Below are 23,499 nucleotides of genomic sequence, written 5' to 3' on the forward strand. Positions count from 1 at the left end.
AGCCAGCCCTAGCTATGATTTTCCACCAACAGGGGGCGAGGTCAATCATTGTCCCAAACATTCCATGTCTGGTCGATCATTAGCTTCGGATTATACTGGCCCGAATGGCTTTGGGCGTAAGGATACCTCTATACCCCACATTTCCCCGGCTTTGGGAGTGGTGGTACTTCGGTCTGCCCTTGAGGAGTGATCGTCGCTCTCGTCGGCGTTCTGGCCATAATAAAGGGACTTGGTCCCAGCTGGAGGTGCACCTCTTTCTTCATTTCACTCAACTAAGCCCGCCCAAAACGGTTCATGATGCCAGTCATGGCAGAGAAAAAGGTCGATCGGAGAGCGCTGGAGAACACCACGCTGACAACTAACAAGGAAGGGCCCTGGTGGAAAGATGCCGGTCTCCGCAAATTGAATTTCTTACTCTTCTTTCTCATGTTCAGCGAGTTCACGCAAGGTTATGATGCGTCGTTGATTAATAATGTTCAGCAGTTGAAGGTCTGGCAGAATGGTATGCTCTCGTGACTCTTGGTATCGGGCCAGGTCAGCCTCTAATCGACTCAGATTTTAACCACCCTCACGGGAGTCTCCTCGGCGCTATGAGTGCTATGTACTGGATCGGTAGGCTATCTACAATAAATATTCTCCGTCTAGCCTAGTTCTAAAAGAAGCAGGAAACATCGTCGGCGTGGTATTCATCTCCAGTGTCTCAGACAGACTCGGTCGACGGTGGTGTCTGCTCTTCGGCTCCATTCTCTGTCTCGCTGGAACGGGTCTTGCCACGGGAGCTTCAAACGCTGGTTTGTTCATCGCCGGTCGATTGCTGCTCGGTCTTGGTGGCGTCGTTGTCGCTGCCATTGGGCCCGTGTGGATGGGAGAGCTGGCCTACCCCGACCATCGAGCGACGGCCACGGCTATGTCGAATACGACCTATAGTGCGGGCGCTATTCTTTCGGCCTGGGTGACGTTTGGGTCTTTTCACATGCCAAATGCCTGGTGGGTTTCATATGATGGATGATGTATTGTTTATGGTATATTGACCGAAATGCACAGGGCATGGCGAATTCCAACCGTCTTCCAGGCTCTTCCGTCGGTGGTCCAGGTCATCGGATCTTTCATCCTCCCTGAGTAAGATAGTCGTCTTTTAAATTAACAGTTCAAAAGTCTCTGACGAAACAGATCTCCCCGTTGGCTCATCAGCAAAGGCCGCGAAGATGCAGCCCTCCAGATCTTAGTGAAGTACCACGGCAACGGCGACCCCGACGATTCTGTCGTCCAGTTCGAGTTCCAAGAGATGAAAGAAACCATCGAGCTCGAGATCGCGGCCAACAAGACCTCATGGAGCACGTTGGTCAACACGCGCGGTAATCGCTGGCGATCATTCATTCTTGTCTGGTGCGGTAGGTGACAATCTATCCATTCCCTTCCACATCAACACCGCATCAGCAGTATCTAACCCAACATCCCAACCATTCATAGGAGTCTGCAAACAATGGTCCGGCAACGGCCTCGTCAGCTACTACCTCGGCAGCATGTTAAAATCCGCCGGCATCACCAAAGAAATCGAAACGACGCTCATCACCGCCACCAGCCAGATGTTCAGCTTCGCCTGTTCTCTCGCTTTCGCGTTTCTCCCCGGCCGGGTCGGTCGTCGTCCCCTTCTGCTCTGGTCCATGGCGTTGATGTGGGTTGTCTTTGCGCTGATCACGGCCTGCACGGGCGTCTTTGTCGAGACGGGGAGTCAGCCTGCCTCGTACGCCACCGTCGCGTTTATTTATTTGTATAGCGGCGTGCATAATTTGGGTTGGACGGGAGCGATGATGTTATATGGTATGTTTGTCTTGGGTCTCCCCAAATGTTCCCTTGTCTGCTTTCCTGGTTATATAGGAGATGCTGACCCTTGAAGTGGTTGAGATCCTCCCCTACTCAATGCGATCCAAGGGCATTGCGCTCTTCTGGCTCGTGACGGGCGCGACAGGTGCATTCAACACGTATGTGAATCCCATCGGGATCGATGCGTTTGCGTGGAAGTATTATTTCTTCTATGTGGGGTGGATTATCGTGCAGTTTGTTGTGGTGTATTTGTTTTTCATTGAGGTAACGATCCTTTTTCCGTGCTTGGTTTTTCCCGGGCTCTCACTCAAAGTGGGATTTTGAGGCTAATTTATGTAGACCAAAGGGCCGAGTCTGGAGCAGATTGCACTGCTCTTTGATGGGAGGGATGCTGTCGTGGGTCATGTTAATCCTGTGGCGGAGGAGTTTTTGGATGAAAAGAGGGGGGGAGAGGAAAAGGTGGAGACGAGGGAAATTGAGGTTGCGAGGGGGTGAAGGGATGGAAAGGCTCTTGGTTAGTCGTTAGGTGGAAATCTCAGGATGGTTTAAGTTTGGATAGTGTCTTGAACACTATTATCTGTATGGTGTATATCATAACGTGATATGTTATCTCATGCGGTACTCTCTGCAACACTCACAACAAGACCAATCAGTTCGTCTGCCTGACTGAGAAAGGGACAATGCCCTGGATGCATATCCTTCGTTACCAGCCGTCCTCCACCCTCCAACGCATCTTTAACCATACTCTTCTGCAACCCCATCATGATCGCCAGATCCTTCAAGCAATGCACATACATACAGGGAATATCCTTCCACGGAGCATGCGTCATTGCTCCCGTCGCAGCACCGTAGTTATGCGTCACTTTGTCTTTTGCTAAGCTCCTTGCTTTCTCCGCATCAATGTCATTGTAGAACGAGTCCGGTGCGTTCTTCGCGAGAACGGTTCCGTCATCGTTGATGCCTAGGTTGACCTTGCACTGAAACCCGTACTTTTCGATCACGGACGGCACCGTGGACCCGGGTGGGACGAGCCAGGCGGAGAGATAGATTATGGACGAAATGCCCGCGGAATTGTTTTTGCTGGAGTTGATGTAAAGATCTGGCGTGATGGTTTCCGAGGCCACAATGCCGCCATAGGAGTGAGCTATGACGAGAACTGTGTGGTTGGCTGCGATCAGCTCCTTTGCTGCTGCTCGTACGGCAGCGACGTCACCGGCTAACAGTGCCCGTGGGGGCCGATGATCGCCGCAGGTGGGAAGGCGGGGACATCGCACTATAAACCCACGCTAGGATAGCTAGTCATTGAAAGCGTTCCAAGCCGGAGGAAGGAAGTAGGCTCCGTGAACAATGAGAATAGCGGTAGTTTTAGGGGACGACAGGTTGAAAGAGGGGCTTAGCTGTCTGGTTGATCCCGGGGGGTGAGTCTGAGTTATATGGAGCTAAGTGGAGCTTAAGCAATGTGCCGCGCGGGGCTGGGGGTTCAAAGTTTCCGAACGCAAAGCTTCGTAGTCCGTGGTCTAAATGGGTATAATTAGCTATGGCCGCCTGGGACACATAGCAGACAAGTCTTGTATCAGGTGCCCCAACCAGTCACTACTGTCCGTAAGTTCCACCAAACGCTGGTCCCAATACATCTCATTTTTCCTCAGGGCGATTTCCTTAGCATCAAGGCTGTACCATTTCATATTGACTCCAAGACTTTCCAGAAGGCGGATCACAGGTACGTCCTGTTTCTGTATTGCTTCCCTTGCAACAAGGGTTAGGTGAGCGCACTTCCCACCTTCTAGGAGACTCCGGACCATGCCGCGTTGGCCCTTTTGGCACGCTAGTCTAAGAGGACACTGACCGAATCTGCATTTGGCCCCTCCTACAAGTAGGATATCCACAAGTTCCTCGCGGTCATTCGCAACTGCGAGATATAAGGGAGTAAACCTCGCGTAGCAAAAGTTCACATCCGCATGTGATTCAATGAGCAGCTGAACAACCTCCATTTGGCCATGGGTCACTGCATCGTTGAGAGCATCCTGAATTAAGAGAATGTCGTCCGCTTCGTACCCAAGCCGCCACAGGATATTACCCCTGCGCATCATGGCATACTCGCTAATAATTATCAGTTCTTCTTCAGTGAACGTAGTCGTGGGGTCCATAGGCCTATAATAGGGTTGTCCTGAGAGCGAGAGACCCTTAGTACGCGCCGCTAGCATGTCTTCCATAATTTTCGACACCATTGATGCCTTTCCGCCGCTTGCCGCGCAGGAAAGAATTGAGGCATGACGCTCCTCGGGGATATCGTATAATTGCAACAAGTCCCTCAACAGATCGTACAAATGTCGAGTTGTCAGCATGAAAGACGTGATGTCCTGGCGACAGCGTAGCTGTTTGGCGATTGAGATGATTATTTCACTAGGTAACTGAATGAGAGACATCTTGATGGATTGCGCGCTATGGCCTTCAGCTTCCTGGAGGGGAGGTGAATAGAGAAGATGGCTGCTCCGCGCGGGAGGCAGCGACAGGTTTCGCCGACGCCCAGTCCCACTTATCCTCTTCGGTCGAAGCCACCTCACACCACACGGTCCGTGGTTGCACGTGATTTCGCTCTCCCGGGCAGGTTGGGGGATGCAACTGAGTTCATTGATCTTACCTTGGGAGCTATGCTCGGAGTTGACGGTAAACAATCTAAAATTTGAACCCTAGAACTGTCCGAGCAATTTGATTTCAAAAAACAGGGTTCAGGTCAAGTAAATACATCAAACATCATTCCCAGGTTAGGGGGGGGGGGCAGCAATAGAGTAGGAAAAAGTATAGAAAAGGGAAAGAAGAGTGCAGAAGAAAAGAAAAAAACATCAGAAATTACTGATGTCAACTTAGATCGCATATCCTACATGTTGGGCCGATGAGCGGACGCGTTCGAGAGCCATACCAAATATATCGCCTCCTCTCCAGACCAACAACGCCGATCCACAAACAGCTGCAGCGGCAATCCCCATCCATTTCAGAAGCTCGACACGCAGCCCTTGGTGAAATGATTTCTTCAGCGACTCGCGATCGTTAATTCGTGGAAATGGCTCGTCTGGAACTGGCTTTCCCAGGAATTCGCATAGGGGCTCCCACCCACTGCCCAATTCGTATTCCAGCAGTTGCTCGGGCGGCGTAATTCTCCTGACAAGTTCATAATGTTCCAGATATACTTTTATCGCAGTTTCACTGATGTGCTCCGTTGAGGTGCCACCAAAGAGTCCTCTTACTGAAGACATTACAATTTCTCTGAATGGGCCGAATCGCCAGCGGTCAATCCTAGGTGTCGTACATTAGGAACTCTGATACAAACTTCCAGCATGAGGGGCGAGTCTAATGCTGAGGTGCAGTCTGTCTCACTTACCATGATAGCCATACGATTTTTCTATCATTCATTACAGTCCCCACAACACTCGTGAAGCTCTCCCTCCAGGTCTCCAAGTCGCGCGAAACTAAGATCACCTTGGCGTCTGGATAAGTTCCGCGCAGCTCCTCTGCGAACATGATGCAGGGAATATCAGACGCGGCGTTATAGCTGCCAAGAATGCGATCCCAATTCTGTCGCTGATAATGTGGCTTGTCATTTTCCTTGTCGAAGAACTTGGCTCCGATTAAATGGATCCATAGCTTGAATTCACCAGGCGTGGAAAAGTACATGTTCGCTCCATGGTAGCAGTTGATCCCGAGGACCCCAAGTGCTTTTTGCATTGCTATGTTAGGAGGCTTCTGTTAGCTATTCCAGGGCTCTTATGCATAGCGATCGTGGCCTCGCTGTTTTGATTCTCGCTGTTTTGATTTTACTATGGCTTGAGCTGAGAAGTACTCACACAATGTACCAGTACGGGACATGGAGAGGTTGAGAACTTCCATCGGCACAGTCCTTTTACTCTTCTCTCGGATCCTATGAATTCAGGTGAGCAAAGTGGCTCTGATGTTGATGGGGACGACGTACATTGTCAGCAGTCTTCTCCGCCCTAGTGCGCCCCCAGACGATCACGCTGCTCGATTTGTGGTAGTTTCACTAGGGACTATGATTGATCAGAAAAAGCAGGATCGCTATATCCAGATCAGAGGGAGCTGCACATTCAGATCAAGGGAGGTGCAGGAGTACATTCCAATGCATATTCACCGCCACATTGGGTCCCACATAATGATGCAAGGGGCGTAAGCCATGTCTCCCTATTAGTTGTAGTACGGAGTACAGGTATCTCTTTGCTTTTTCGATGTTTACATCGTATCTTTGGAGTGGTCTCGTAGCGGGTGATTCCGCTTCTTTGTATAACCTCTTTTGGTCATCTGATAGTTCCTGTTCCGGCTCATCTCTTTACCGTGTTACATACACTTCTATCATGCCATTCTAGTCAACCTGCAACTTGGCGACACCCTTGTTACTCTGTGACTCGTGAAAGCCTTCAAGGCCTGGTACCATGTCTCTCATATCTGAGCCCTCTGGCTATTTGCCAACAATCCTTTTGATACTCTGTCTCATCTTTCCATTCTTGGGTGCCTATCTTTCTGCTCGACTTTACTATTATCGCTTCGAACAGCATGCGTCCTGGCCACAGCCACAGCCTTCCCTCCTCTGGGGCCACTTGAAAGTAATGCATCAGGCAATTCAAGAGTGTCCTCCAGGTGCACATAGTGGTATGTCAGATAATACTCCCATTGGCTCGGACGGAAAACTAAGTCAAGCAATACAGACACCGCACTCACAAAGATCTGGGAGAAATTGGGAAAGCCATCCGCATTCATCTTGGATCTTCGGCCGGCTGAGCGCGTTTTGTGCGTTGTAGCCAATCATGAAGTTGCCGAACACTGCGTTCAACCGTCAAAGCAATTTCCGTACGGGGTTGGCAAATCGCCGACCATGCAGCGCTTTACAGAGATCCTTGGTAAAGGTGCAATCATTACGCGCGAAGAGGTGGAGTGGAAGATGCTTCGTAAAAGATTCAATCCTGGATTTGCATTTCCCCATCTGATAGACTTGCTGCCGGTTATTCTGGACAGAGTCTGGATATTTATGGACCGTCTCGACCGCCACGCTCAGGCGGGCGACGAGTTTAGATTCGGGGACCTGTGCAATTCTGTCACATACGAAATCATATGTATGTCTTCGCTTACTGTTCATCGAGTATAAGCTAATCTAGTGCCGTTCAGGTGCGGTGACTTTAGGAATCGATCGGAACAATAAGTCAGATATGGCAACACTCAGGTGGATAGGACATATTTACTGGAAGCTCCTGTCAAGTTACAATCAGGAAGATGACTCCATTTTTTGGACCAGTCCACGGGTCAAACGGCATCGGCAAGCCCTTTCTGCAGAACTGAATCATGTGATCATAACATATATAAGAGATAAATTCTTCGACTCCCATGGCAAACCTCTGACTAGTGAGACGGACAGAATTTCAAAAACCATCGTCGGGCTCAGTCTGCGAGGAACTGAGAAATTAACGCGTGAAATCCTAGAGTCGACATGTGATCAAGTCAAAGTTTTTCTCTTCGCTGGACAGGACACTACGAGCACCCTACTACAATGGGCGACATATGAACTGAGCCGTACCCCACATGCCCTCCAAGCTCTGAACACAGAACTCGACAAGATCTTCGGCTCCGACGCGGGTCCTGATATAATCCGCCAGAAGCTCATATCGCAAGGTGCCAGTGTCATTGGACAAATGTCCTATCTTTCTGCGATCATCAAAGAGACGCTCCGGCTGCATCCACCAGGGGCAACAGCACGGATGGCTGCTCCCGGTTCCGCGGAATTTGTTCGACTAGCCGATGGTAAAGAAAGGTGCATTGACGGCATCATCATGTATAACTGTCTTTCTCTGATTCAGCGCGATCCTCTGGTCTATGGTGAATCCAATAATGATTTCTCACCAGAACGCTGGTTGAACAAGGGAGAAACGGGCTCCTTTCCACCCACTGCTTGGCGTCCGTTTGAGCGTGGCCCAAGGAACTGCATTGGTCAAGAGTTGGCCAAAATTGAAGCGCGAGTCATCTTAGCCTGCATCGCGCGGCGGTATGATTTCTCCAAAGTAGGTCTTGGGGAGACTAATTATGCGGGAAATGGTGAGCCGGTTCTGGACAGCAATGGGCAGTATACGGTGCTTTCTAAGCTTTATGATGTAAGTTTTCGATGGTTCGCCTGGAATTCGAATTCTCTACAATGGATGCTAACATATTACGCAACAGACCAGAGAGATAACTCTCAAACCGGTAGACGGAATGAGGATGCGAGTCAAATTCACTCCAAAAGTATGGGCAGCATCCGCTTAGTGCTGGGTGAGTGATCGATATGCAAGTTCAGCTAGAAACAAACTACATTGAGATACAATCTGGTAGGGCATTTTTCTACACGCCTGATCATCCATGTATGTAAATCCTAGTTGATCTAAAGTAATAGCAGGGTTCAATGATATTGACGATCAAGAGTCTCTGCGTCCATTCTATCCGGACGAGTAACGGGTTAGGGCGTCTCTCAAGGTTGTGAGAAGAACAAATTTGTAGACATAGGCGAATGAAGCTAAGCAAAGGAAAAAGGAAACAATATTGGGGTAATTTCCCGATTAGGAAAGCGTGAGGATGGGCTGCACCGATGACTCAGCCACGCTAACTAACTGATCACGTGCAGATTGGGCGTGCTAAAGTTTGCACTGTCTGTCCATTCTTCAAACGACGCAAACAGCGTCATATCAAACTATTGGGTTGATCGACTTATCGCGACTTGCGCGACTCGACCTCGACAGGCTTTCGGAGGCACTTAGCTTCCCTCTTCGTGTCGGCTCCTTTGCGCCACGAGTTTGAGTGTCGCTTTTCTTGTTCGAACTATTCGGCCATCTGAGAAGCTCCGTCTATCTACGGCCTAGCAAGGGGACAAGGGCTCCGAGAAACGCGCGACTCCGGTAAAAGCTATCTATGACCATTTCTTTTTAAAACTTGACGCGCCGTTGCGCTTTAAACGCCGGAAATCCTTCTGTCCCTATTAGAAATCGCGTTGCTTAAACCATCTATCGCAATTGTGACTGGTTCAATCTTTTGATCCGCCTACTCCATACTAAGCATCCTCCGCGACCCCATTGGGAGATCTACTTCTCGAACAGGCACGCGATCCTCTCTAGTTCGTCGCCTTCAAACGATCAAGACTCTGCCACAGTCACAACAATTCATACACCCGGTCGTCGAGCTACTGACGACGCCATCGCGTCTCCTAGATCGCCACCATGACGTCCACGTCCGCTCAGAATCACCCTCCGTCAACGTCGGCCTCCGAATTCCCACAAAGTCAAACGGCCCCAACTACCGGCATTGATCCCAATTCAAACCTCCCGACAAGTGGATATGCGCCGAATGAGAACCAACTGGCTGGGCTGGTTGAAGCGGCCACCGCAGCAGCCGGCCAGGACGTGTCAGAGTGGGCGGCCGCAGCTGCAGTGGCCGCGGCGGCTGGTGCAACAGGGCATCAGCACCATTTGGATGGGTATGGGCCTGAAATTCATATCGACGACGAGGGGTTTGGAGACACGAGTTTCGGAACTGGTATGGGAAGTGGAAGGCATTTGCGAGTGCCGGGGTCAGGTGCCTCCAATGACCAGGGCCAGTCTTCTGGACTGTCCAGAACTGTGTCGAAGAAGAGGAAAAGAGGCGATGAGACCTTAGACCCGGCATTAGCAGCATCTGGGGCTGGCATTGGCACATCTGGTGGCCATGGTCAGCAGTCGCATCACCATCATCCGCATAGTTACGGCGGAGATAGTCTGGATATTCGAGCTGCGCCGCCACAATCGCTGTCAGATGCTCGCGCCGTCGGTCTTCATTCCGCTGCGGCTCTTTTCCGCCAACCATCGAGCAACAAAAAATATACCCGCCCACCGATGTCCAAACTTTTCACCTCCTTAGAGCTCTCGCCTGAGAACTTCCTTCACCTACAAGCCGCAGCTAAGGGATATATGCTTGATGACGCACATCCAGAGCGACGGGAATGCGTCGGTCAGCGTGGAAGGGGTGACACGGAGATGGTCAAACTGAGACTATGGAACTGTGTGCGCCATTTTCTAGAGTCCGAGGGCCATGGCGAGCGATTTTTTGGTGAAAATGCCGTTAACGAGGACATGGGTCCGAGAACTTACATATGGCCTCGCGATCAACAGAAGATTATCTCTTTGGTCATCCCTTTGCTGAGGCGAATGGTCACCAATGAACGTCAACGCCAATATGCTGTCGAGACGCGAAAAGGTGGAACAGAAGAGCGCAGGCGACGGAAGACAGAGGATAGCATTCAGAATTTTAATAGCGCCAGCCCTCCCCGATTCCCGGTGGAAGAGCAACTGCAGATGCATACGCAATCTCATCTGCCCGAAGGTTACACGTCCACACAGACCCAATTGTCAGCAACACAACCGGTGGGATCACAGCAAGTAGACTTGGGATTAACAGATCTATTCCTCGATGGATACACGACAGACTGGCATGAGATCTCCAAAGCATACGATTTGTACAATCAAAATTATGAACTCGACAATCTGTGGTACCTTTCCGGCCTTCAGCAGCCAGATTGGCGCGGACTAGTCGCGGCTGTTGATAGCCACTATCAAGTCATCCACAACGGTGATTGTGACTGTCCGACCTCATGTGAGGATGAGAATGTCATTCGTATACTGGATGCGAACACTACGTCTGACTTGCGATGGCGAATTGGCGGCAGTCAGAATCAGCCTGCCAGAAATGAATTGTACGTTTCCTCTCCCATATATACTACCCCTGCTTTTGCATACGCACGAGATGAGGTATACTGACATGACTTTTTCTACAGTGCAAGCAGCATCACTCGTGATGTTTCACGCGTTATTCGTGACAGCTTAGGTGGCAAGCAACCGGAACATCCGTCTAGTAACAATCAAGCACCAGTCCCTCAACCTCAACCCTTACCGCCACCCAACTTCCCACCCATGGCTGGAGTCGTAAACAACGAACACCTTGGAACGGCCGGTCCCCAGGCTCCTCTTTCTATTCGGGTCAATATCCTACAAGAAGGAAAGCGTGCCCTTCCTCGGCTTGACTTGGCCGCGGGACAAATTCCAGACCTCGAGACTCTCAAGCAACTCATTACCCGTCGCTTCCCTGGACAATTACCAGGTATTCCTTCGGAAGCCGCCTTGGACCCCACTGCAGGTAATTACAACTCCTCTGTCCAGTGGAAGTTCAAGGTCTTGCTTCCTGATGGACTCACGCCCGTGCAAAACGATGGTGAATGGACGATTGCCCTCTTATCCGCTGGCAACGTTGACTGGATGGACGGGGATTTGAAGGTTCTTGTTGAACTTGAAAGCTCCTGATTTTAGCCCTTTTCTTTTCTTCTCTTCTTCATATGTATGTGTGTGTACGTGTGCGTGTGTTTTCCAATTCTCACCTTGGCGTTTCTATAAAAGATCTCTTCTTCTCTGCCGTTGTGTCGGTTTTTTTCAAATGTCAAGTCTCTTGGGGCTTGACTGCTCCTGCATATACTAGGTTTTATTTCTTCTTCTACTTTTTTGTATTGCATCCCCTCACCCCTTTTTTATTTTCTCTCCACCTCTTCTTCCAATTTTGTTTCTTTATTTCCACTGTTGCCATTTTCAATGATTGCTTTTCCGATCATACCCCTCTGTACCAATTCCAGAAACGAAATCACTTACCCCACGAGATTCAATGCATGTGTATGTTAATTCAGGTGAAAGACTCATGGAGTCCTTAATCAAATACTTAGTTTAATTGGGACGATTTATGAGATGAACTAATAGATTAATTTGATCTCGCGGTTTCAAATCACGGACCTCGATTTAATTTTTTCCCAAACCGAAGCTTGCAGGTGATAAGTGGGGTGGAAGTTCAGGGTTAGAGTATTTATCCGCCTGACAACATATTTTTCGAGTCACCCGGGGTTTAGACTGACACATGACCCAGTTTCTCTGATGAATATGATATAAAGTATGGTATATGTTCTTCAGAGATAAATGGATTGTTCCTATTATATTATCTTCATTATTGTGAGTTTTACTCAATTTTATTTGACTTTGTTACTATTCGTGGATGTACAGGGTAAAGAGTTGATTAAGTAGGGCTGAGCAGGGCTTAATGAGACCGCGTGATCATTGGTAAAGCTTAGAGATAAAAACTTCCCGCTCTCCCGTATGCCACCTTAATTCTTTATTCTTATGTCTCAGTATTGAAGCTAAAAGTAAAGTTTCCACTTGCTCAGCCCTATCGGATCATGGTGATCCTGAGAACCTCGGTTGCCTAGTGGCTGTCAGATGGCCCCTCGTTTGTATGAATGTAACCTTCGTCGATCAAGGTTCCATTTCAACTCCATGCCTGTCTCAAATGATACCCCGAGAAAATTTCTCAATGTTTAAGCATCTGGATGGCATGATTGTTCTGTCGGAGGATCATTTGCCTCATTCCAGCTCTTGGTTTGACTTCCGAATGACATCTTCGACACGGCTTGTGCTGGATGCATGACTCTTGCTAACACGGTGACTCTAGCCAGACTATTCAGTCAAGTCTCCGCTCAGAAGGCAAGTCTCAATCAGACTCATCGGGCCGGGAGAGTCGCTTCACGACCCATCGCATAATAGACGAGTCTCGTGTAGCGCATCCCAGATTCAGCGTGTTCGATCCCTGAGTATTTGTGGAGACCCCCAAGCGTGCTCAAAGCTCTGTAAATTGATATACCGAAAAGATATCGTTTCCCGATTAACTGTTGGTGGCTGCCCCCGTGTCACTACCATCTCCATCGACCACATTCAATTTCGCTTTCTTGGCCCTGCGTTTTATCTCACGCTTGGAAAGGGGCTTCTCCGCCTCAACCGTCTCGGACCCAACGGATGCCTTCCTTTTCAAACTGTCCGCGTTACCCTGTCCCTCGCTGTTGTTTTTCGGTTTGGAGGCGGCACTCTTCTGACCGGTTACCGGGGTGTCAGATTTGGGCTTGGGCTTTTGCCCTCCGTCAACAACGTCGACAATTCCGCGCCAGCTGGTCCGCTTCAGCTTGGCTAACGCGGTCACTTTCCTGGCCTCCTCGCAGATGGCTTCTTTCCCGCGCTCCTGTGACAGCCCCCAAACACAGGCGAGATTGATCACATCCCACGGTGCCCGCACGCCCAAAGCTCTTCTCGCCTCGCTGGAGATGATAATGCCCCTCCCGCGTGTCGCCCGGATCAATGACATGGAATTGCCGATAAGGTTGCGTCGAGCGTCCGTGCCGCTTCCCGTGACTCCAGGGCCGTAGCAAATCTCAATCCGTATTCCACGTGCGATGGCGGCAGAGAGCATTTTGAACTTAAAATGGTACGGTTGTCGAACCGAGAAATCCACAGATATCACATCGCACTCTAGGTTGGTACATGCGTTCAGCAGCGCCTTCTCATTGGTGGGTCGCAGCGCAACGAGATCATACACTTGGGAGAGACTAGCGACGCGTTGGTTCTGCGCGGGGTCGGAGAGGGTCAGGTTCAGGCGGTTGAGCAGCGTCAGGCCCTGGGGAACGTTCTTGGGAGCAGGTGGGGGAGCAGGATTCGAAGGAAGTTTTCCGGTAATAGTCTGCGAGAGAGCGACGGTTGTGTAACCGACTGAATAGTAGGTCAGGTTAGTTCTTCATGTGGCCAGCATAGCGCATGCAAATCACTCCCGCGGCAGTCAGGTCGTGTGCCGGAATTAGAGGCATGACGTACGTTCTGCAAGAAAGCTTAAAGTAGGCGAGATCTCGGGATCATCGAGGCTATAGGGGACATTAAGGTCATAAAACATCTTGGCAATTGTTAAAAGCCGCCAGGGACGCGCTTCCAGAGTCCTTGCAAGCCGAGTCGATCTGCTTTTCCTTTCCAGCACTCTGAAGCTCCGAGAAAGGTAAGTAGAAAATCATCCCGGCGCATCAATGGGTTTATCCGCGCCGAGTTAAGTCTAACCGCATCGGGACAGTACCTCATCCGCCCGGGTCCCGTGACCGCAAAGGCGGAGCGAAACGCTCTTAGCCATTCTGATCATCACCTAATAGACATCTCTCGTTCCCATCGTTACCCCAGGGCGATAGCACGGCTGCATTGTTTGGACGAGCTCACCTGCTCCTGGTCTTGCAGCTGCTGTTGTCTGTCCTCTTGACTCAATTCTACTGTCGCGACTGTTTTTCTCCTTGCCAGCCTTCCCTGCCCCCTCTCTACCCCGCCGCATTTTATCGTTGATATCCGATTGTGGGCTGACTCCAAGCCTGCTTTCCGGCCGCCATCATCATGGCGCGCGTCTACGCTGATGTCAACGAGCATATGCCTCGGTCGTACTGGGACTATGATAGCGTCAACATCTCCTGGGGCGTTTTGGAAAACTACGAGGTCGTTCGCAAGATCGGTAAGGCGGAAGAACCATCCCTACCTGTTGTGTTTGCAACGGCCTTCTTGTCATGCGACCGATGAAGGCAGCTTTTAGTTCCGAACACTGACAATATTCACCTTAGGCCGGGGAAAGTATTCCGAAGTCTTCGAGGGCATTAATGTCGTCAATTACCAGAAGTGTGTTATCAAGGTCCTCAAACCGGTCAAGAAGAAGAAGATTAAGCGTGAAATCAAGATTCTTCAGAACTTAGCTGGAGGTCCCAATGTGGTCGCGCTGCTGGATGTGGTCCGCGACAGTCAGAGCAAGACCCCGAGCTTGGTCTTTGAATACGTGAACAACACCGACTTCCGCACGCTGTACCCGCGATTCTCCGACTATGATGTTCGTTTCTATGTTTATGAACTGTTGAAGGCTCTCGACTTTTGTCACAGCAAGGGTATTATGCATCGCGATGTGAAGCCCCATAATGTTATGATTGATCACGAAAAGCGGAAGGTGGGTCGTGCATGTCTTTTTCATTTGGTAGAACCTTTGCTGATCCGTGATTTAGCTGCGTCTTATCGACTGGGGTCTTGCCGAGTTCTACCACAAGGGCACGGAATACAACGTTCGAGTTGCCTCCCGATACTTCAAGGGCCCTGAGTTGCTCGTCGACTTCCAGGAATACGATTACTCTCTAGACATGTGGTCGCTGGGAGCGATGTTCGCCTCCATGATCTTCCGCAAGGAGCCTTTCTTCCACGGAAACAGCAATTCGGACCAGCTTGTCAAGATTGCCAAGGTGCTCGGAACTGAGGAGCTCTTTGAGTACCTTGACAAATACGAAATTGAGCTTGATCCCCAGTACGACGAGATCCTCTCCCGATTCCCGCGCAAGGCCTGGCACTCGTTTGTCAATGCCGACAACCAGCGCTTTGTCAGTGACGAGGCTATCGATTTCCTGGACAAGCTTTTGCGATATGACCACGCTGTATGTCTTTTTACCCCATGTAACTGCCGAAACCCCGTATCTTGCATACTGATCCTTGAATATAGGAACGACTTACCGCCCAGGAGGCTATGGCTCATCCTTACTTCGCTCCCATCCGTGCAGCCGAGTCGCAGGCTAGAAACAACGTCGCCTGATGATATGGAGGAGTTTCTACGAGCGCTGCCCTCGGGTCTTAACAATCCTCTTTCTGCTCAGCGTGACCTTACTGCAAATTTGATATCCCCCAATTTGGTCCGAATTTTGAGTTGATTCTGGGTTTGAAACAGAAAATCGGATATAAGACCAAATAAATTCACGAAAAATGAAAACAACAAAAAAAGAAGGACCTGCCATATTTCCATCATCCCACGTTGGCATGGCCCGCAGCATACTCCGTGAGAGCGATGAGTTATGGCGTATGGATGGGGAGACGACCATGATGACCAGATGACAGACAATACACCTAATATGTTTGGGCACCGAGCCCTTTTGGCGTATCCAGCGAGTGAAATTGGCCAAATGAGGTTGAAGCGATTCCACTCCGTTTTCTTTTTCTTTCCTCTTCATCCCTCTACCAACCCGTCCATGTTCCTGCACCATTTCTTCCTAAGCTGTTGGATTGATATTCATGGGGTTTCTTTTCTCACGCTCTCCTCTTTCTCCTCTCTAAACCACATTTCTATCTGCACGTCATCGGTATTTGATGCGTCATTGACAGGCGTGAGGGGCTACATAGTTTGGTGCTTATATGATTCTCTCTGGGCTTTCTTTCAATTAATGCATTGTGAAATTTACCCCCTTCCCTTCCCCCAACGGTTATGCAGATCATATAGATGAAGTTTTCCCGCTACCAACATAGATGAGTATTATCTGCCAGCCACATTCGCGTAGATTTTGGAGTGTCTTTAAATGTGTCATGAGAGGTGGTGCAGTGTTGGTGGTGTCAGTTACTCGATTCAGTATATGGGACGATCGATCACGTGACATGACTCATTTGGCCTCAAATTTTTTTGTTGCGGAGACACCAGATTCCCGGTCAATGCAGCGAACAGAACCTGGTCAGCCTTGCTTATGATTGAGGCCTGACACGAAGAGTCATACCTGCTTATACTTAAACATCGCACGAAGCCATACGGATCGGACTAGAGAATCGACCTCCACCGCGATTCTCCACTGGCGGCCTCTCTTTGGGCCCCGCACTACCAATTCTCTGATTCGTTCCATTCTTTGCTCTGCGCGCCAGGAAATTTAATTGCCCGCCGCACAACGACCCCTCCCCCTCCTTGCTCTCTATCGCTGTTGGAGTCACCGGTGGTCAAGATACTTATCCGGCAGTTCGTGGCGCGATCGGCGCCCTGGAGACTCACTCCTCCATTATCTCGATCATTTTCCAGGATGTCTGCCCCCCAGAATCCCGGTGAGTTGCTTTCTTGAATCCCCTTCCTCCCCTTTCTACTACTATGACTCAGTAGTTTGGGTGTGGGAAAAAGGCGCAAATGGCTAACAATGCTTTCGGTGCTTCGTTATAGCTGGCGAGCCTGCGGCTCCCAAGATTGATACCCCCGCTCAAGCCGATGAGCAAACGAGAAACCAAGACCCCTCCGTTGCCGCGCCTCCCAAGGTGAAGTCCGAGAAAGAGTGTATGGTTCCTCCCGTTCCCCGTCCCTCCGTGCCCCGCCGGGTCTGGATACGCCGTGGTTGGGTCTGGGTATAATGTGATCTGACAAGTGCATGATATTCAATAGTGGAACGCGAGCGCAAGAAGGCCGAGAAAGCGAAGAAGTTCGCCGAAAAGCAGGCGAAGGCTGCTGCGTCCAAGCCCGCCGCTCCCAAGGCTGACAAGAAGGCCGGCAAGATTGAGAAGGAGAAAACCACCGATGCCTACGATCCCAAGGTTATCGAGCCCGGTCGCCTCGACTGGTGGGAGGAGAAGGGTCTCTTCAAGCCCGAGTTTGGCCCCGACAACAAGGTCAAACCTGAGGGTTACTTCGTCATCCCCATCCCTCCTCCCAACGTCACTGGTTCTCTTCACATGGGCCATGCCCTCACCAATGCTCTCCAGGATACTATGATTCGTTGGCAGCGCATGAAGGGCAAGACCACGCTGTGGCTTCCTGGTATGGATCACGCCGGTATCTCCACCCAGAGTGTGGTCGAGAAGATGCTCTGGAAGAAGGAGAAGAAGACTCGCCATGACCTCGGCCGTGAGGTGTTCACGGACAGAGTGTGGGAATGGAAGCACGAGTACCACGCCAACATCAAGAATGCTCTGCGCAGAGTCGGTGGTTCGTTCGACTGGTCCCGTGAGGCTTTCACCATGGACCCCAACCTCTCCGCGGCCGTCACGGAGACCTTCGTTCGTCTGCACGAGGAGGGCATCATCTACCGTGCGAACCGTCTGGTCAACTGGTGTGTGGCTCTGAATACCTCTCTGTCCAACCTGGAGGTTGAGAACAAGGAAGTTGAGGGTCGTACCCTGCTCGACGTCCCTGGCTACGAGAAGAAGGTCGAGTTCGGTGTCCTGACTCACTTCTGCTATGAGATGGACGGCACCAAGGAGAGAATCGAGATTGCCACCACTCGTCCGGAAACCATGATCGGTGATACCGGTATTGCCGTCCACCCCGACGACAAGCGCTATCAGCATTTGATTGGCAAGTTCGCCAAGCACCCCTTCGTGGACCGCCTGCTTCCCATCGTGGCCGATCCAGAGGTCGACCCCGAGTTCGGTACTGGTGCTGTCAAGATTACCCCCGCCCACGACTTCAACGATTTCAACCGCGGAAAGGCCCACAACCTTGAGTTCATCTCTGTCATGAATGACGACGGTACCTTCAACAAGAAAGGAGGTCCTTTCGCCGGCATGAAGCGCTTCGATGCCCGTTACAAGGTTATCGAGCTCCTGAAGGAGCAGGGATTGTACGTGAAGTGGGAGCACAACCCCATGAAGATCCCGCGCTGCGCCAAGTCGAACGATGTTATCGAGCCCGTCCTGAAACCTCAGTGGTGGATGAAGATGGAGAGCCTTGCGGAGCCGGCCATTAAGGCCGTTGAGGATGGCGACATTCTCATCCGCCCCGAATCCGCCTCGAAGAGCTACTTCCGCTGGATGCGGAACATCAACGACTGGTGTCTGTCTCGACAGCTCTGGTGGGGTCACCAGGCTCCTGCTTACTTCGTCAAGATTGAGGGTGACGAAGGTGACAACAGTGACGGTGAACTGTGGGTGACCGGCCGAACCCAGGAGGAAGCCCAGAAGAAGGCTGAGGCCAAGTTCCCCGGCAAGAAGTTTGTCCTGGAGAGAGATCCTGATGTGCTTGACACGTGGTTCTCGTCTGGCCTGTGGCCCTTCTCTACCCTGGGCTGGCCTAACAAGACCCACGACCTGGAGAACTTGTACCCCACGTCTGTCCTGGAGACCGGCTGGGATATCCTCTTCTTCTGGGTGGCTAGAATGATCATGCTCGGTATTAAGATGACCGGCAAGGTCCCCTTCAAGGAGGTGTACTGCCACTCTTTGATCCGAGACTCCGACGGTCGCAAGATGTCCAAGTCGCTGGGTAACGTCATTGATCCCATCGACGTTATGGAGGGTATTGAGCTTAATGACCTCCATGCTAAGCTGCTCCTTGGTAACTTGGCCGACAAGGAGGTCGCCAATGCTACCAAGTACCAGAAGAAGGCGTTTCCCAAGGGTATCCCCGAGTGCGGTGCCGACGCCCTGCGTTTTGCCCTCGTTTCCTACACTACCGGCGGTAAGTGATCCCTGCATATTCTATGTACAATTTGACGGTTGACTCTAACTCTCCCAGGTGGTGATATCGCCTTCGACATCCAGGTCATCCATGCCTACCGTCGTTTCTGCAACAAGATCTACCAGGCTACCAAGTTCGTCCTTGGCAAGCTGGGTGAGGACTTCAAGCCTCAGGCTACTCCTTCCAAGACTGGCCGCGAGTCCCTATCTGAACGCTGGATCTTGCACAAATTCAACGTTGCCGCCAAGGAGATGAACGACACCCTGGAGCAGCGTGAGTTTTCTGTTGCCGCCATTGCCATCTACCAGTACTGGTACAGCCAGCTTTGCGACGTGTTCATCGAGAACTCCAAGTCTCTGTTGAACCCTGACGCTCCTGCCGAAGTGCAGCAGTCCGCCAAGGAGACCCTCTACACCACTCTTGAGGGTGCGCTGACCATGATCCACCCCATCATGCCCTTCGTTACGGAACACCTCTGGCAACGTCTGCCTCGCCGTGCCGGTGACAAGAACATCTCCATCATGACGGCGCGGTACCCCGAGTACCAGGCTGAGTTCGACGACACTGTCGCCGAGACCGCCTACGAGCTCATCCTGAACACCTCCAAGGCCGTCCGGTCGATTATCGCCCAGTACGAGCTTAAGGTCAAGGGCGATGTCGTCATCCAGACCTACGACGCTACGAGCCACCAGACCATCTCGGACGAGATCGCCAGCATTAAGTCCCTGGGTGGTAAGTTCTTGGGCGAGCTCAGCGTGCAGGGCCCCGAGAACACCGCTCGCCCGGCCGGCTGCGTCGTGACTCCTGTCGGCTCCTCGGCCGCTGTCTACCTCCGTGTCTCCAAGGAGGTGGCTCTTGAGCAGGAAGAGAAGGCCAAGGCCAGCCACCAAAAATCTCAGGAAGTCGTGCGCCGTCAGCAGCAGCTCGTGAGCTCGCCCGCTTGGCAGGAGAAGGCCAAGCCCGAGGTGCGTGAATCGGAAGAGAAGAAGCTTCGGGATGCCGAGAGCGAGTTGGATCGTTTGGAGGAGCAGATCCGCGAGTTTGAAAAGCTGCGGCTAGAGTAGATGAAACAGCGGCTACATACATTTTCTTTTCTTAGTTAAAATACAAAGATTTGTTCTTTTTTTGAGCCCATATCTCCAGTATGCTTGTGATGTTCGTTTATACCCCTCTGTGGAGCATTCTATCCAGAAGGGTAACCCATTGAAGATATGTGCTGAGCCCCTGCAAGCGGCGCAACGAGTCTCGTCGCTGGTCAGCCCTGTACAGGACGGCGTGGTACATATGGAAGACCTATCTATCCTGGTCCTCCGTGGTGGTCTTGTATGATTTTACGCTACAGGTTTAGCTTAGGGCCCTACCGAAATCAGAAACAATTTTCTTTGTAAACAATTGAAAATATGTTTTAAAAATATAGCTCAGTTCTAGCGTGTGTGCTATTCCATTATCCTCTATTTCAGCATCCATTTACTACAGGGCCATGCTAGGTAGAGTCACCAGACAGGCGGTACGTCCTCATAGAATTTCCAAAGAGATTATAATTTTATATTTGATACTACTTTTATTATAACAACTAGAGTTTAGATAGATAACTCCTTCCTGGCACTACGCGTAGACCAAGTCAGAACCCCTCCTCCGATGTGATCCTCAACATAGTTTATAGATAAATCATCAATCATATTTTCTCGTTGCCGTTCATTGTCCGGAGTACCTAGTCGGAGTACGGAATACTCGAGGCGGTTGTCGAGACGATCCCAATAAGCTTATCGATAAGCGGCGCCAAGACAAAATTTCCGCCAAAACTTTTCGCTCCGCTTTTTTCTTTTGGATTTTGCCAGTCCAGCAACCTCATCAACCTCTTTTTCTCTAGAGAGCAGACTGCCTTCGTCATGATGCTCAGAGAAGTGTAAGTGCGATTCATTTCCTTGAGCTCTACTATATTACGCAGTATGACCAAGGTTCATCTCGCTGACCGACGAATTTTTTCCGCGATAGAAAACCCAAGAACCCGCGCACGGCGCGCCTTCTGAAGGCCAAAGAGCCTCAACTCATCGAACCTCCCAAGAAGACTCTTTTGATGCACGGCTCGAAATGTCCGATGCCCCTGCACACCGTCCTCAAGACCTTCCACTCCCTGACCCGGCCGCACTCCGTCCTGTTCCACAAGAAGAATGAGAACATCCACCCGTTCGAGGGCACCGAGAACCTCGAGTTTCTGGCCAACAAGAACGAGTGCGGTATGGTCGTGTTCGGCAGCAGCAACAAGAAGCGTCCCAACTGCGTGACCCTGGCCCGCATGTTCGATTCCAAGCTCCTCGACATGTGCGAGCTGATGCTCCTCCCTAACCCCGACGGCGAGGATATCCCCGCCATGAACAACCTTACGATGCATGTCGGCGTCGGGCTACGACCCCTGATGCTGTTCTCCGGCAGTGCCTGGGATGATTCTACGTCGACGGCGCACGTCCTGCTCAAGAGTATGTTTGTGGATATGTTCAAGGGCGAGACCTCGGATAAGATCGACGTTGAGGGACTGCAGTATGCCCTGATGCTGGGTGCCGATGAGCCTACCGACGGCCTGGCTCCCGTCATTCACCTGCGCTGGTACAAAATCCGGACGAAGCGCAGCGGACACAAGCTGCCCCGCGTGGAGCTGGACGAGATAGGCCCCAAGTTCGATTTCAAGGTGGGCCGCGTCCAGGAGGCGCCGCGGGACGCCATGAAGGAGGCCCTGAAGCAGGGCAAGCGACCCAACGAGGAGATCAAGTTGAAGAAGAACATCGGTCTGGACTCCATCGGTGACAAGATCGGTCGGGTGCACTTGGCCAAGCAGGATCTGGGTGACTTGCAGACGAGGAAGATGAAGGGTCTGAAGCGACGGGCTGGTATGGAATCTGACGAGGAGCAAGGGGACGATGATATGATGGATGTGGATGAGATCTCGGAGGATGAGGGCCACAAGAGGGCCAAGGTAGCATAAAAGGATTGACGTTGCGACGCATAATTTTTGTTTTATCTTTTCTTTCCGTTTCGCACCCCGGCGTTTTCGGTGGATTTGGTCGACTGACACACCTCGTTGAGAGATATGAACCTGCTTGTTCAGTTGATGTTGATGTGTATAGACGCTACTACCATATAAAAAGTTGATATTTCACAATATACCAAGTCCATCTCAATACCATAAGTAAGTAATGCACTGCTCAGCATGGGCCCTGGCAGTCCACGTGACCATGACGTTGGCGGTTCTCACATGCCGAGGAACTTTTGGCGGATGCTGCGATGCTCTTAAATGCCGACCTCCCCACCCTCTCTCCTTCAGGCCGATCGCCCTTTTCCTCGCTTGTTGCCGTTTTCTTCGTCCTGTTTTGTATTCCTCCAGCTCATGATTCTCACCACGTCGGGCGTTCACCTGTCGGCGAAGTAATCTTCGACTCCTGCTGCTCCGACCGACCTACCGAGGTCCCGTGCGCGCAAAGACACCATGGATGCACTACTGGTAGGTCATGTTGGCTGTCTCGAGTACCTCGACTCACAATATGGTTCTGATCTTTATATAGAGCCGTCTAGATGCTCTCGCCACAAACCCCGATCTTGCGCCGCTTTTGTCGTTAGCAAAGGGTGTGCGGAATGGCGCAGTTTACGGCGCAAAAGTGCGGTTTCCGCATGCTTTGGTGTATGTCTTGTATTGTTCCAGCTGGCTCAAAGGAGCTGTAGTAGAGAAATGGGACAAATCTTGCTAACTTATGACTCTTTTTTGCTTAGGATGATCTTTCTCTTTCGGTCCGGAACGTAAGAAGGTCCTTATAACCGATAAAGTGCGACCTCGGCATACTGATGTAAATGTGCAGCATCCGCGAAAAAACCAAGCTTGTCCTGAAAGCCACACGCCAACACGCTCGCAACCTAGCAACCTTCGCATTCATATACAAGAGCGCGATGATTTTGCTGCGCAATGTGAATCCGTCCGCGGTTGGGAAGGAGGGTCGGTATGACAGTTTCTTTGCCGGAGCGCTGGGAGGGTATGCTGTGTTTGGTCGGCGCAAGACAAGTGTTACCCAACAGGTAGGGGAGATATTGCTAGAAAGCATTGTTTCTTGGTGGATCTGACTCGCTAATTGCATGGACTCCTAGATTGTCATCTATGTCTTTGCCCGCGTGCTACTCGCCATGGCGAAGCTCTCCGTGGAGCCAGGCATGCACCCTCTCTCTTCCCTCATTACCCCCGAATCGCGATCCGAAATTCAGAAGAACGCATGGCCGGTCTTTGCCAGTCTCAGCTGGGCTTTCGTCATGTATATCTTCCGCTGGTATCCCGAGACCCTGATGTCGAGTCTGCGGAGCAGTATGGTGTACATGTAAGTGCTGCTGTCCGTTTACTTTGATATCTCTGGCTAATTTGGTCATAGTTACGCCGATTCGGACCACTGGGACTCGTTCCGCAATCTCCTGATACATAACAAATAGATTTCTTCCGGTTCGGTGTTTCGCTTCTGGTGTCTCTTTCAACGGCGGGGTGTTCATATTTTGTGACAATGGCGTATAGAGTTGGATGCATACCTATCTATT

At 51.0% G+C, this 23,499-nt stretch overlaps 8 protein-coding genes across 8 annotated transcripts; 6 read left to right on the forward strand and 2 right to left on the reverse strand.

Moving 5' to 3' along the window:
* Window positions 1-297: 297 nt before the first annotated feature.
* On the forward strand, window positions 298-2,319 carry KD926_000453 (MFS hexose transporter; the record flags this gene model as incomplete). Its single annotated transcript, XM_053096358.1, has 8 exons — window positions 298-502; window positions 556-612; window positions 666-987; window positions 1,045-1,119; window positions 1,171-1,391; window positions 1,471-1,821; window positions 1,898-2,088; window positions 2,164-2,319. 8 exons carry the CDS (start codon window positions 298-300, stop codon window positions 2,317-2,319), a joined length of 1,578 nt encoding a protein of 525 aa, XP_052959523.1.
* Window positions 2,320-2,435: 116 nt separating this feature from the next.
* On the reverse strand, window positions 2,436-5,547 carry KD926_000454 (uncharacterized protein; the record flags this gene model as incomplete). The annotated part of the gene is made up of 4 exons (XM_053096359.1): window positions 2,436-3,097; window positions 3,671-4,514; window positions 4,707-5,118; window positions 5,204-5,547. 4 exons carry the CDS (start codon window positions 5,545-5,547, stop codon window positions 2,436-2,438), a joined length of 2,262 nt encoding a protein of 753 aa, XP_052959524.1.
* A 719-nt stretch (window positions 5,548-6,266) lies between these two features.
* On the forward strand, window positions 6,267-11,180 carry KD926_000455 (uncharacterized protein; the record flags this gene model as incomplete). Its single annotated transcript, XM_053096360.1, has 7 exons — window positions 6,267-6,483; window positions 6,540-6,944; window positions 6,997-7,973; window positions 8,041-8,103; window positions 8,480-8,503; window positions 9,060-10,576; window positions 10,658-11,180. The coding sequence occupies 7 exons, from the start codon at window positions 6,267-6,269 to the stop codon at window positions 11,178-11,180; spliced, it is 3,726 nt and encodes a 1,241-aa protein (XP_052959525.1).
* Window positions 11,181-12,576: 1,396 nt separating this feature from the next.
* Window positions 12,577-13,629, reverse strand: KD926_000456 (ribonuclease P subunit p30 family protein; the record flags this gene model as incomplete). Its single annotated transcript, XM_053096361.1, has 2 exons — window positions 12,577-13,451; window positions 13,554-13,629. The coding sequence occupies 2 exons, from the start codon at window positions 13,627-13,629 to the stop codon at window positions 12,577-12,579; spliced, it is 951 nt and encodes a 316-aa protein (XP_052959526.1).
* A 479-nt stretch (window positions 13,630-14,108) lies between these two features.
* Window positions 14,109-15,333, forward strand: KD926_000457 (casein kinase II subunit alpha/alpha'; the record flags this gene model as incomplete). Its single annotated transcript, XM_053096362.1, has 4 exons — window positions 14,109-14,223; window positions 14,330-14,703; window positions 14,759-15,178; window positions 15,244-15,333. The coding sequence occupies 4 exons, from the start codon at window positions 14,109-14,111 to the stop codon at window positions 15,331-15,333; spliced, it is 999 nt and encodes a 332-aa protein (XP_052959527.1).
* Window positions 15,334-16,573: 1,240 nt separating this feature from the next.
* Window positions 16,574-19,997, forward strand: KD926_000458 (valine--tRNA ligase; the record flags this gene model as incomplete). Its single annotated transcript, XM_053096364.1, has 4 exons — window positions 16,574-16,595; window positions 16,708-16,818; window positions 16,924-18,933; window positions 18,991-19,997. 4 exons carry the CDS (start codon window positions 16,574-16,576, stop codon window positions 19,995-19,997), a joined length of 3,150 nt encoding a protein of 1,049 aa, XP_052959528.1.
* An 825-nt stretch (window positions 19,998-20,822) lies between these two features.
* Window positions 20,823-21,913, forward strand: KD926_000459 (rRNA-binding ribosome biosynthesis protein RPF2; the record flags this gene model as incomplete). Its single annotated transcript, XM_053096365.1, has 2 exons — window positions 20,823-20,839; window positions 20,929-21,913. 2 exons carry the CDS (start codon window positions 20,823-20,825, stop codon window positions 21,911-21,913), a joined length of 1,002 nt encoding a protein of 333 aa, XP_052959529.1.
* A 501-nt stretch (window positions 21,914-22,414) lies between these two features.
* KD926_000460 (Tim17/Tim22/Tim23/Pmp24 family protein) lies at window positions 22,415-23,397 on the forward strand (the record flags this gene model as incomplete). The annotated part of the gene is made up of 6 exons (XM_053096366.1): window positions 22,415-22,429; window positions 22,491-22,606; window positions 22,696-22,722; window positions 22,782-22,995; window positions 23,065-23,288; window positions 23,340-23,397. The coding sequence occupies 6 exons, from the start codon at window positions 22,415-22,417 to the stop codon at window positions 23,395-23,397; spliced, it is 654 nt and encodes a 217-aa protein (XP_052959530.1).
* Window positions 23,398-23,499: the final 102 nt, after the last annotated feature.

The sequence above is a fragment of the Aspergillus affinis genome (assembly GCF_023601865.1).
Source record: "Aspergillus affinis strain CMG 70 chromosome Unknown NODE_10_length_487445_cov_86_957759, whole genome shotgun sequence".
Taxonomy (NCBI): domain Eukaryota; kingdom Fungi; phylum Ascomycota; class Eurotiomycetes; order Eurotiales; family Aspergillaceae; genus Aspergillus; species Aspergillus affinis.